Source organism: Carya illinoinensis, chromosome 7 (assembly GCF_018687715.1).
Source record: "Carya illinoinensis cultivar Pawnee chromosome 7, C.illinoinensisPawnee_v1, whole genome shotgun sequence".
NCBI classification, from domain to species: domain Eukaryota; kingdom Viridiplantae; phylum Streptophyta; class Magnoliopsida; order Fagales; family Juglandaceae; genus Carya; species Carya illinoinensis.
In genome coordinates this window covers 9437178-9450815 of record NC_056758.1, presented here as the reverse complement: position 1 = coordinate 9450815, position 13638 = coordinate 9437178, and the positions used below count along the sequence as shown (strand labels likewise).

Genomic DNA, 13638 nt, shown 5'->3' with positions numbered 1-13638 from the left:
GCACAGGGATGGCTGCGTTTGACATGTCTTGATCACCATCAACTTCCATCTGAAAATTGTAAAATATTATCCATCCATCACCAATGCTGCTATAAAATTACTGATTACACAATAAATAGGAGTGTCGGATTTTGTCACCTGCTTAGAAAAGGGTGGGAATCTGGATGGAGTTTGCTGGTGAGTGCAGGAAAATGGAATTTGGGATGCCAGGCTTCAGCTTGAGATGAGATCATTATATCCAAGTTCCAAAGAAGAACACACTTTGATGTGCTGAGTACATAATCATAGTTCACACATAATTGTAGAAAAACATTGCAGCTGGATTGTAAGAATTGAGATAATCAAATAAGACTGAATACACTACAATTCCTGAAAATAAATTGGATGAAAATACTTCTAAGAACATATTATAAACACAAATGAATTCTAATCCTCTATTTTAATCAACAATTTCATTTATAAGTCACACATTACAATTTTGTATGCCATGACCTGGAAATCCTCCATACTCAAAAAAAGGAATTCATTATTCACACCAGCATAACCATCATGCCTGGAGCCATCTCCCATGCAGATTCCACACCAACTCCAAACCAAACACCTGGGCGTAATGTATTCACAATCCTATCCAGATTTCCTAAGAAGTAATTGAGGACATCTAGTACAAAGTAAATGAAATCTGGGAAAAGGAACACCACAGCTATTGGCCTCTTATCACTTCTCTAAATCTTCAAAACTCTAGTTTGGATCTATATCTTCCAGGAACTCCGATGGCCAGTAGGGCTACTCACATTTCGTGAACTAATGCTTGCAGTTCTTAGAAGTCTGCGGAATTCTGATAGACTTATTTTCCCATCTCTATCAATATCAGCCTCGTCAAGAAGTGGATCAATGGAGCCTCTTAAACCCGTGTGCTACAAAGCAATAAAGCAATTTCAGTACTGGATTTTTTTTAAATGATGAGAACAATTATTTAATGATTATTCATTCATCAAAAAAAATTATTTAATGATAGTATAAAGCTCAAATATTGAAGAAGAAAATTTACTTATACTCTGACAAGCACACCCAACCCCAGAACTCATGTATATTCTATTTATATATGCATAGGCCGCACATTCTAGGATTTGGTCCTAATAAATTCAGCACAAGTGCATTGATACTCTGCCACAGGAAGTGAGGCCTTTTGCACAGCTGAAGAAGCAAACCTATAGAATAACATCAAAAGATGGTTGCAGGGACTATGGCCATCTTTAATATATCCTACAAGTAAACCGTCTTTCTTCCCCACCCCCCCCCCCCCCCCCCCCCCCCCCCCCCCCCCCCCAAATAGATGCTTATGTACAATAATCACTTGGTTCCCCAGTGTTGCAGTGTCTAGTCCACTCTAGGTTCAGAACATTGAATCAATGTCGTTATTCATTTTGCGCAAACTTATGCACACTACAAGACCACTGGAGAAGATCGGAACTGCTAAAATTCTAATCTGATTTTGCCAAAGGTAAGAGCCAAAACTAATCAGGGGAAGGAGGAATGAACCCCATCCTTATCCTAATAATAATAATATTAATAACCCAAGAAACAGCCCTGGATAATTTGTTGCATTGACTCTTTCTTTTCTTGTGGTCTCTCTCTTACTCTCTTTGGGGGAAGAGGTCAACAAAATAAAGAGGATGGGCTTTTGATCCAAAGATATATACTGACCAGTCTCAGTTCCTCCGGAGTAATAAACCCATCTTTATCGATGTCGAATTTCTCGAAAGCGGCCTGAGACCGCTGCTGCCACTTCTCAGAGTCATGCTCTTCCATTTGATGCACATGTAGCGTGGCTGCTACAAACTCATTGAAATCAACAAGGCCATCTGTGTTGCTGTCAATCTGCATCAGCAAAAGGCCGTTATAATTAAAAAGTAACTGTATTCACAAGCCAGTCACAAGTAAAGTTATGAATAGATAGATGCTGGATTGCTGAAGGTGGGTGAGTTAGAGTAGCCTGATAGTTTCTTATTTCCAATTCAAGGGGAATGCTCACCGCTTGCAGAATCTCTAAGACGCCCGAGTCCTTCAACTTCCAAGGAAGATCTTTAGCAAGGGCCTGCATGAGAGCCATCCTTGTTAGGACCAAAAAAGACAATAACAAAAGAAATAAAAACACAATCAGACAAATGATAACATACATGCATGTAAACCAAGTTGAATGTGGAGGAGAAATCTTACATGTCTCATTTCTTCTAGACTAATAGAACCATTTTTATCCACATCAATTGCAGCAAATTGATCTTTAAGATCTGCGAGCTCCTCGTCATCAAGTGTGCTAGCAAGTGCCTGCAAGTCAATCATTATTCAAAAGGGTAATCGAAGTAAAAAAACTTCTTGCCTCTGCCATAAAAAATCTTTTTCAAAGAAAATCTCACCCTTAGAGCAAACTGTTTCAATCGACTGTATCTTACAAATTGCCGCATGTTACTTAGAACAGATATATCGATAGGGATCTCTGATGCATTTCCTCCCTCTCTAACCCATTGGTGCGCTGGAAGTTTGAAACCAATTAGAAGAGTTAACCAATTTCTGATAGTTTCAGTGGAAAAAAAAAAAAAAGAAGGGAAGAACATAACACAGTTTGAAAATTGGCCTTGGTCACTAAACTGTAGAAATAAGACTAACCAAGTGAATATTACTCAGAGCAACAAACCTAAAAATGTGTAATCACATTAGCCAATTTCCAATATGCCAAAAATACTCAACATTACTATTTACTAGAGAAGAACTGGATACATACATAGGGCCTGAGCAGCAGTTAATCTTGCCCGAGGATCCTTCACCAGTAACTTCTTTACAAAATCTTTAGCACTATTGCTTATGCTTGGCCATGGTTTGCGGCGAAAATCGGGCTTGTTTCGTAAAACCTGCAAATAAGTCACAGTTCGTTATACTCAAGAAAATAATCGAATTAAAAAATAGCAAAAAGTATGACACATGTTGATAATCTCCAAACACAGGCACTTCTTAGACAATTGTAATGGTTCTTTAACATATAGAGATTTAAGTAAAATCCAACAAACAGTAATTTGGCTAAGGAAAAGAAAGGCTGTGAAAGTTTTCTTTTTTTTGGCAGCGTGCAGTTTTCCAACAGATACGAGAACTACAGATTGGAACATATAGTCAGGAAAATACTCACATACAAAGTAAAAATATATAATGACTTGTAACACAGGTAAACAAAAAGAGAAAAATAATAGTTTCAATGAATACGGTACTTAACCTCCTTAAATATACCATCTTCAGTCTTATCCCAAAAGGGGCGCCTTCCACAGAGCAAAATGTAGGTAATCACACCAATACTCCAGACATCCGATTCAGGTCCTGACTTGCGTTTTAATACTTCAGGAGCAACATAATAAGCACTGCCAACGATATCTTGGAACTTCTTTCCTGCATTTTTATATTTTGTATGCCTTTAGAACTATCATGTACAAACACAGCCATAAATCTACGAAGAAAAACAGCTTCAGATGAACAGAAAGGCAAAAAGTTGGAAAAAATATTTCTATATTTAAAAAGATAGAATCACATAAAAGCGACATAATAGAAGCTCTACTTGCCTGGGTTAATGAAATCTGACAAACCAAAATCTGTGGCCTTCAGTGGTGAATTTTGTTTAGTTGACTTAAAAAGAAAATTCTACATGCAACAAAAGCAAGGGAATTAGTCTCAAGCACGTGACCAGTTTGCATAGTAGACTGTGAAACCTACTATATCCATTCGATTTAATTTTTGGCAAAAAATAAAATATAAATATAAAAATATAGAAATTCTAGCAGCAGGAGAGTTCAGGTGGTAAGCTGAACAATCCATGCCTTTTAGGGAACTAGGCTATACCTCCGGTTTCATGTCTCGGTGTACCAACCCATGTAAATGACACTCAGCTGCAACTTTGAGCATCTGGCGCACAACTACTGCTGCATCTTTCTCAGTATATCTGCTGTCCTTCCTGAGTTAAGTAACTAGTGTCATTAATAATTAATAATTAATACAAACACAATAATATGACAATATATGACTCCCAGAAAAACTATAACAAACCATTGACTAGATAGACACATTAAAGAGCGAGTTTTGCTACATACAAATGCTACTGCTTTATATTCAAAATTCAAATTGGTATCATTTTTATTAAAGTCTGACTTTCCGATCAATCACGTTGAATGGGTGCGCGTATTGGTGCGCAGAATCACTCAACCAGATTTTTCCTTAAAGAGCAGCCACTGTTGGCAGCACTAATTAATTATATCCATGACTTAAAAGATTCTTACTTGGATAATATACGATCTAGCAATTCGCCACCCTCACATAACCTGATAACGGACAAAAACAACAAACCACCATTTAAATATACTATCAGATTGTAGGATCAAATCAAATGAGGTAAGAAAGGCCAAAAAATAAATGAAGTTCAAGCAAGCAGAAAAACAAAACCAATGAATACTGGAATAGTTTGAAAAGAAGCCCATGAAATGAAAAAGTAGTTCATAAAAAGCTAAACTTACTCCATTACTATATACACATATGAATCATCCTCAAACGCATTATAGAAGTGAACCACATTCTCGTGGCCTGTAAGTGCTTGCAATATCTTGACCTCCCGCCTCACATCCTCAACAGCAATAGGAAGAACCATCTGCCACCAGATCCAAAGGTTTTCTGAAACTTCATTAAAAATATTCACCAAAATAGAGGGCACAAATTCTGCATGATTAAAGATGATTAGAGCTGTTTGATTTTAAAGCTTTCGAGCTCAATTGAGTCGGGTATATTCATTTACTTTGTTTCCATGACTGTTTTGGTAGCGATTCTCGAACCACATCTTACCCAACTGGAGAAAAATACAAACAATTATCTCTCCCCAAACAGACCTTAAGAAGAGATCCATTATTCTGAGCGAGTTTGCAAAAAAAAACCATGAATCAACTACCTGTAACCCTTGCGATATTGCAACCTGCTACTCTCGATATCATACTTAGATTTAGCCCTCATAGCGATCAAACAGTGTAAGTTCTTTTGACCTATTAGTAACGTAAATAGAAACACTGCTTAAAACAGGTTACCACTCATCATGTTTACGAATAATGACTCAGACATATCCTCCAGGTGTCCCCGGTGATTGCTAAACCTTCATATACGAGAGAAGCGATCTTCCGGACACCAGAAAACAGAAAAGACTTCAAACAACATTTTCATGCAAATACAGGGCAACGTAAAACCCAACTGCTGAATCCAGATATTCATATCAAAAGGATAAGGCCCTACAGCCATATTGAGACCAAGACCACCATTTCTAATCCACAATCAAACCCTGGAACCGGGGTTCAGAAAAAGGCCCCGAAATTTCTATCTCAGCTTTCTCCCAAATCCCTCAAATAACACCTTAATTGAAATTCAACTTCTAATTACAAACAAAACCCAAAATTTATAGAGAACATAGACGAATCCAACAACCCGGATTCATATATAGTCAAATGAGGTCAGAAAGACCAATAAATCCCACAAATTGACCGGGAAAGCCCCATACAAAGAAACAAATTTACCTTATTCTTTTCAATTCTCTTAACCGCGACTCGATCCTCATTCGCCTTGTCGGTGGCGACGTAGGTGTACCCGAACTGCCCGTGTCCCAACAACTTCCCAATCGTGTAGCGTTGGCTGAAATCCTTGTCGTACCCGAAATCTGTACGCTTCCCACAGGGGATCAGCCCGCTCTGCCGCCTCGAGACTGGTTTGTCTTTGGGTCTCAGCTGATGCGAATTCCTCCCGTTCGCTTTGTTCTGTCGCTGATTGCTCGAAGACTCCTGTTTCGTCGTAGTGGTAGTTCTCGTATGGGACTCGGTGTTCTGTTTACGGTTGTGATTGATGGTGGTGGTTGTGGTGTTGTGGGTATTGGTGTTGTTGCTGCTAGAGCCAATGACTTTGTTGGTAGAAAAGCAAGAACCCATGATTGGGAAACAGAGATAGAGAAAGAAAAACAGAGTTTTTAGAGGTCTTGACGGATCAAAACCTTGACAAAGGTCTTGAATAAATTATAGCAGTCATTTATATGCAAACACAGAGAGATACAGCTAATGAATGAGCGGGGATAGCAAATAGGAAAGCCTGGAGCAGATAGGAGGAAGAAGGGAAGAAAGAGAGCATGGTCAAAAAGAGACTTTTGAAGAACGCGAGAGAGAGAATGTGCAGGGAGGGTGCAGAAGGCAAGGAGTTCCCCCTACAGCCCCATTTTTTTCTGACCAAGAATTAAAATTTTCAAACAGAAAAAACAATTTGAAGTTTTTTTTTTCTTTTTTTTTTTTTTTATGTCCTATAATTTACTGGGTTGGGTATTTTTTCTGCTTGTAAATCTATATTAACACACAATTTTGCAGAATTTATTATGATTATTAAAAAAATAATTAATATTTTTTATCATTTTGAGATCATGTGTTGGACATGCAAAAAAAAAAAAAAAAAAATTATACATAAATTTCTCCATTTTATAAACTATAATCATCTTCCTTTTGACAGTGTCAAGTTTGTTCATCTTCGTCAGCCTTATCAATCTCATTCTTGCTTCAAAGTTCAAAGCTCGACTTTATACTAACTATTATCGGATGGATAAAATAGAGAAATTGATAAATTCCTGTTAGCTTTCAAATCAGTAGACATTTTTTAATAAAAAATGATTTATATACATTAATATGATTGGTTAATCATTTTTTTAATATAAAAAAAATAACTATATAAATATAAATAGAACTACTCTGTAGATATGCATGGATGAAGCGAGTTTCATAGAATTTGGATCAAACTTCAATACGTGTTGAATGAGGCCGACATAGGCTTTTACAAGACAAGCATATTTCAAAAAGCCATGATGGCAATAAAAAGAAACAAAAACAGTGTCTTGATTCAACTTTGCAACTAATGAAATCATTGCTTAGGTGGTAAAAGCACCAAGATATCTTTATCTAATTTTATAGAGTTGTTATTTCTAATTCTGGTATGCCAACGTCTTTAGTGAAGTGTTTATATGTCATAATTTGATTTGAAATATAATTTTTAAAATTTTAATTTTATAAATTAAATTTTATAATTTAAAATGATATGAATGATATATTCCCTGTACCAGTTTAAAAATATAATAACTCTTTTTTATACTACTCATTAGAATAATAAGAACAAATTAAAATATTAATACATTTTCATTATTGTGGAACTCACTTCAATTCAGTATGTCTAAACATAGATTTATAAATAAATTTTTTAGAATCTTAAGGCCCGTTTTGGATGGAGAGATGCTTACATCTCGTCTCATCTCATTTCATCATTATTCATCGTAACATCCAAACACTGCCAACATAAATACTTTTTAATTTTTAATTTTAAATTTTTTTCATCTAATCATTATTTAATTATTATAGTTTAAAATATTATTTTTTAATATTATTTTTATTTTAAAATTTAAAAAACTTAAATAATATTTTTATTCAACTTTTTATCTTTTATTTTTCAAAACCGCATAGTTTTTTAAATCATCTCATCTCGACTCAAATATCTCACTATTATTCACAAATTATTTTAAGTCAATATCCAAACCAACAAAATACTAAGCAAGTTTGGTCATATTCTTTATTTTGTTTGTTCTTAATGCACATGGGAGAGAGTTGTGTGTATAAATAATTAGTATAAATAATATATATCTACCCATTTGCTAAAAGTAATGGTCCGTGGTGTTTGCTCCAGGAACACAGAAGTCTGAGTGTTGACTTGGTCTCTGGATAGGTTGATATTTAAAGGTCAAAAGTCTTGTACAAGATTATTAATACTATTTGCATTTTTGCCTTTCAAATTGGCCTCTGCAGCCGCAAAGGTGGACCAGCAAACAACAATTTATTCACACTAAAATATATTAAAAAAATCGGATAATGAGAAAAATATAATATATCTCTCCCACTACCAGCAAAAACAACATCATTTGAAGCACACTACACTTTTAAATGTCCACACACTCGACAACCTTTTCGACTTGTTACTTTACTTGATGTTCCCATTTTTTTCATGCTTTATTTCTTATAGAGGTTATGAAACAAAAGGCAAAAGCCTTGTTTTTATAAAGCTTATTGACATTGATCATCAAGATAGTTCAATGGCATTTGGATTTACGAAAAGTTGAAACAAAAGTTCTAGAAAAAAATTTGCCGCGGCATTAGACTTTTTTATTGGATAATACGACAATTTATTAAAAGAATTGTCGAGATTTTAATATGATATGTCAAATTCTATTTTAATATAAAAAAATTAACATTAATATGACATATCGTATTTAATTATATAAGTTTATAAAGTAATTTTTTGTAATTCTTTTTACAAACCGAGCACTTCACGTTGATTAGCAAGGACATGGCCATGAAAATAAAGAAAAAATCAGAGAAATTTTAGCTGAAGAAAAATAAATAAGTAACAAAAACAAAAGGGTGAAAATTCATATATAAAATTGTGGTACATTTCACTTGGAAGGTGTATAATCTTTGATGATCCAATGGATTAATTAAGCAAGTTTTTATAAATTACCATCAATATTATAGGAGTATCAAATAGTGTTAACGAATTGTATTCATATTATGTCAAGACATGTATATTATAGTATATGAGTCAACCCAAACACGACTCATTAAGCGTATCGTGTCAAAATCTCAAATACTAACATGATCCATTAACTTAACGAGCTAACATATCACGACCTGTTTTGACTCGTTTGTTAATACTATGAAATAAGTTAACATGACCCGACCCGATCAGTTTTCAACTCATTTATGTAAATGAATTGAACATATCTAAAATTAATTTGTTTAAGTAAATAGGTTGAATAGATCCAAAATTAACCCATTTGATCTATTAAGTTTAACATAATTTTATATAAATGTTAAAATCACAATATGTATAAAAAGTATAAAACTAATTACAAGTCCAAATTTATAATCTAAACAATAAAATTATCAAAATTAAAATTCCAATAATTTCACTTTTAAGTATAAAATGTATAATTATAACTTTAAATTTCTTAATGGGTCATAACGGGTTGACCCGTTATTAACCCATTAAGCACTTGTGTCTTAACGGGTCAACTCATTTTAACCTGAACATGTTAAAATTAAATCCAAATCTGCTATTATCGTAACATATTCATGTTGGATTAACATATCGTATCATATATTGCCATCCCTATCAATATAGATATTAAAATCACCTATCCTTCCTTATTTTAGAATAGCAATTAATCAAATAATAATTGTTTTTCTCTTTTAAGAGACCTGATTGTATGCAACCCTTCGTGGTGAATTTTTTTTTCTTGTTATAACTTTATTTTTCATCATTTATTGTTTTTGTTTCCTATTTTTATTGAATTTTAGTTGGGACTTTTAGACAATTAATTCCCTCAAAAATTTTAGGATCCCATCATATTTAATGACTCAACTGAATGATTGAATGTAAATCGAAACGAACTGTTTGTTTTTTTTGTATCAAATCATTCATTTTGGTAGCTTTAAATACCTTCTCCATCTCGATTTGATAGAAAATTTGAATTGATTATAATAGAAGGATCATTCTAATAATTTTAAATCGTTTAGAGTTCTTTTTTTTTAAATAACTTGGAAGAATGAGTCAACAAACTAATATTTAACTTTAGAATATACCCTTTTTAATATTCATATCCGTATTTAAATTTACAGTTTTTAGAATATTCAAGTTTTGCGTAATCCTATTGAGAAAGTGTGATTCATATAAAAAGAAAATCACATTTTCATAACGTGTCTACTTTTATCTTAGGAAGGATATACCCTTGGGTGTCGGAATAATACTCTTGATAATAAGATTTAGAAACAAGTTACGAAATTTAAACAAAGACCTTTGACTTGACTATAGCAATAAATTCAACATGAACAGAAGAATCTTTTTACTTTTTTCAATTTTGTTTTTCTTGTTTTTAACTATAGTTATCAAAGTAATAGGAGGGTTTTGATATATAGAGTAGTATATTACACGCATTTGGTTATATAAAATAAAATTATTTCATTTTATTTTTATAATTATTTTAATTTTTTTTAAAATTTTTATTTAAAATATAATAAATAATTTAATTTTTTCAAATCTTAAAATAAAATTAATATTAAAAAATTATATCATAACAATATTTAATTTAATTTTAAATAAAACATCTCATTTCATCTCGTCTGAACTATATAATTAAAAAATTTTATATATTTTGAGTCCCGGGTCGGCAGAAGTACAGACACTCATGCATATATATATATATATATAAATATATAAATTAATTATTATATTAATTATCACCTTTAATACCAATTGATCATCCATTTAAAATATAATTATTAATTTCCCTCCCGGTAAAGAAAGAGATTAATAATAATAATAATAATAATAATAATAATAATAATAATTAAATTATATAAAGGATTAATGATTAGCATTGAAGTTTGTGGGAAACTTGAAATGATTGTATAAAGATTAGAAAGTTTAGCAGTGTGAAAACAAATTAATGACATTTATAACTTTCACGAGAGAAAAGATAAAGTTTTCTAAAGAAGAGACAGACATCACGTTTATGTACACATGGTCCACACGCATAAAAATAAAGGTGTACGTGGACCAATCATAATGATTGTCGGTGTTTTTTTTTATTATATCCCCTAGTACAGTACTTAGCCAGTCCCCAGTGTCTTGCTTCAATACACGTGTTCTGAAAAATTAATTTACAGCAATGCCATCGTAACTGACATATGGATCCCGACAAAAAATAAATAAAATTCTTTTTATTTTTTTATTTTTATTTAGTTTTTAAAAAATATATTTAAAAACATAAAAAAAAGTGAATGAAAAAAAAAACAAATATTTTTATTCTTTTCGGAGCTGTTTCGTGAACAGTTTGTGTATTTGAGTCTGCAAATTTAAATGGAATTTTGTTCCTATTTTTTTATTTAAATAAAAACAAAAACAGATGTGAACACAATCTGAATTATAAAGCTTCTGCTTCAATTTTCTAAAAGACGTACGGCAGTGGAGATGAACGAGTTCACACATTAGTTGAAGAGAAGTTGATATTTTACACGTATGAGTCTCAAATTTGAGTCTTTGTAGAAACAACAAAAAAAGAATATTTAACAAAACATTTCCAAACAAAAATTTTAATCAAACTTATGCTTTAAACATTTTACACGATCAATGTCAAGACTCTCCACCTTGTGCTCACACCCAGATGTGATTGTTTCTCTGTCGTTAGTTAACACGTGCTCACACCTTGTTAATAATATGTTAATAATAGATTGTTTAAGCGTGTATTTTCTTTTTGAAAAAACGTAAAGTTTGTTATTAAAAAATTAATTTTTTTAATGTAAATTTTATATTTATTCATTTTTTAAAAATGAGTACATTATATTTATATAATTTATGACTGTAAATATTATTATTCTTTATTAATTATCTCAATTTTAATTTCATATATTGGATTTAAGTCGAGACGTAGGTTGTGCTATAATCCCTACGAGGCTATGAAGATGTCTTCTCAAAAACTTTATTTGCAGATATTTTTACATACTCTCTTGTGTACTTTACTAAGGTAATTAATTGTCATTTTTTTAAATATAAAATAACTGTTTTGACCAATCACATTAATGAAGTATGTAAAGAGTACACAAAATAGAGAGAAAAATTATGAATATGATCATCACCTCTGATGCATAGGCATTCCAAAATAATATAAAGTACTGATTATCGGAGAGATGTAGGTCCTTAGTATATTGCCATAAAGTTTTTATAAAATTAATAACAAATGCGTTTTTTGGCAAATTAAAGAAAAATGTGACTAAGTAAAAAATAAGTTCAAGCCTCAAGAATACAAAAATAAAGAGAGCAATTCTACTTTTTTTTAAACGAAGATGTCATCATTTATTCATTTATCAAGAGAAACTTATATATATATGACCAGATATATATAAGGAGATCTGTGACGCCCCCAAATTCCGTTTGGGATCGGACGGACATTTGAAGCGTCGAGACATGCAACACAAGGTTACCTGCCCCCGTTCATGACATATAAGATGCAATAATCCTAACATGCATCTAACATTATGCAATATTCGCAGCGGATAATTTTTTTCTTTAGCAATACTATGCACCAAACTGAAAATATCCCAATACTTAAAACATATTTCATACATAAAGATCCATTGAATAACTAAGATCACAGCACTATTCCAAAATAGTTATGATCCAAAAGTACTGGAAATGCAACTCCATCGTACAAGTAGTAATTTAACTACTATATTAACATTAACGACGCACCGTCGTTCAGTCGACTGTGTCTAGTTGGTCAGCTCCTGATCCTCCTTCAGGTCCTGTAACAAGATTTACCATTCGGGGGGAATGGTAGTTGGGACTACCACAGTGAGATTTGATTACAAATCTCAGCAAGTTAACAAAAAACTTCCATACAGACTAATGATGCATGTATGACAGTAAAAACATAAATGCATAGTCAAATTTATAAGTAATTAAAGCATAACTTAGCGTACAACATAGCATAATTGACATAGCTTAAATTGAATCATGAACTGAACTTGACTTGACATGAACTTGATCTGAAACTTGACTTAGCATGAACTTGCTCTGAAACTTGAATTAACATGAAAAATACATACTCCACAGTTGTTGTGGCCCCATGTATTCTACGTGTAAATACATACTCCACAGTTGTTGTGGCCCCATGTATTCTACACAAACTTGACTTAACATTAAAAATACATACTCCACAGTTGTTGTGGCCCCATGTATTCTATGTGTAAATACATACTCCACAGTTGTTGTGGCCCCATGTATTCTACATAAACTGAATATACTCAAGATGAAACGTGACTGGAATATGAAAGGACTGAAGCCCTGACGTAACATAACGTGACTTAAACATAATTTGAAATACATAACTAACTTGAGATAGTAACATTTCGTAACATGGCATAACATATAACAAACAACATATTTAGCACGACATATTTGTAATGTATAGTAATACATGACAGAATATATTGTGTAACAGATAAAAATTGATGACAGAATAAATTCTGTATAATAGACAATTACATGATAACTTGGCATGGCATGACATATATGATAACATACATACATACACTGTAATTCTTTTACTTAGCACACATACACAGTAGACTGCTAGTAAGTTAAAAGCTAACTTACCTCGATCTCCGCGTTTCTTATAAAACTTCAAGTGCGATCACGAGGAACTGTAATTAGTGATTCTAAAAGTTAGAACTAAATCACTAATAATTTGAAATATGGAAAATACTAACTTAAAGAGTAAAATTTTCATTTTACTCTCTATATGTGGGAAAATGACCGTTTTACCCATAACTTAAGGATTTTGCATACTAATTCCAAAAGTTTCCAAAATTTACATTCCTCATGTAAATCTTGTCCTAAACTTAAATATCAACTCAGAAAAATTTAAAATAAAACACAACTATGAAGAACACACTATGGTCGAAACATCCATAGGCCATTTCCCTTTATTTTTGTTGC

At 32.3% G+C, this 13638-nt stretch overlaps 1 protein-coding gene across 1 annotated transcript; it reads right to left on the bottom strand.

Annotated features, from left to right (window-relative positions):
* Positions 1 to 380: 380 nt before the first annotated feature.
* On the bottom strand, positions 381 to 6289 carry LOC122316897 (calcium-dependent protein kinase 28-like). The gene is made up of 12 exons (XM_043133735.1): positions 5586 to 6289; positions 4548 to 4678; positions 4314 to 4355; positions 3880 to 3991; positions 3603 to 3681; positions 3263 to 3432; positions 2780 to 2906; positions 2415 to 2530; positions 2218 to 2325; positions 2033 to 2095; positions 1705 to 1878; positions 381 to 914 (listed from the first exon to the last, which is right to left on the bottom strand). Exons 1-12 carry the CDS (start codon positions 5988 to 5990, stop codon positions 750 to 752), a joined length of 1692 nt encoding a protein of 563 aa, XP_042989669.1. The 5' UTR covers positions 5991 to 6289; the 3' UTR covers positions 381 to 749.
* Positions 6290 to 13638: the final 7349 nt, after the last annotated feature.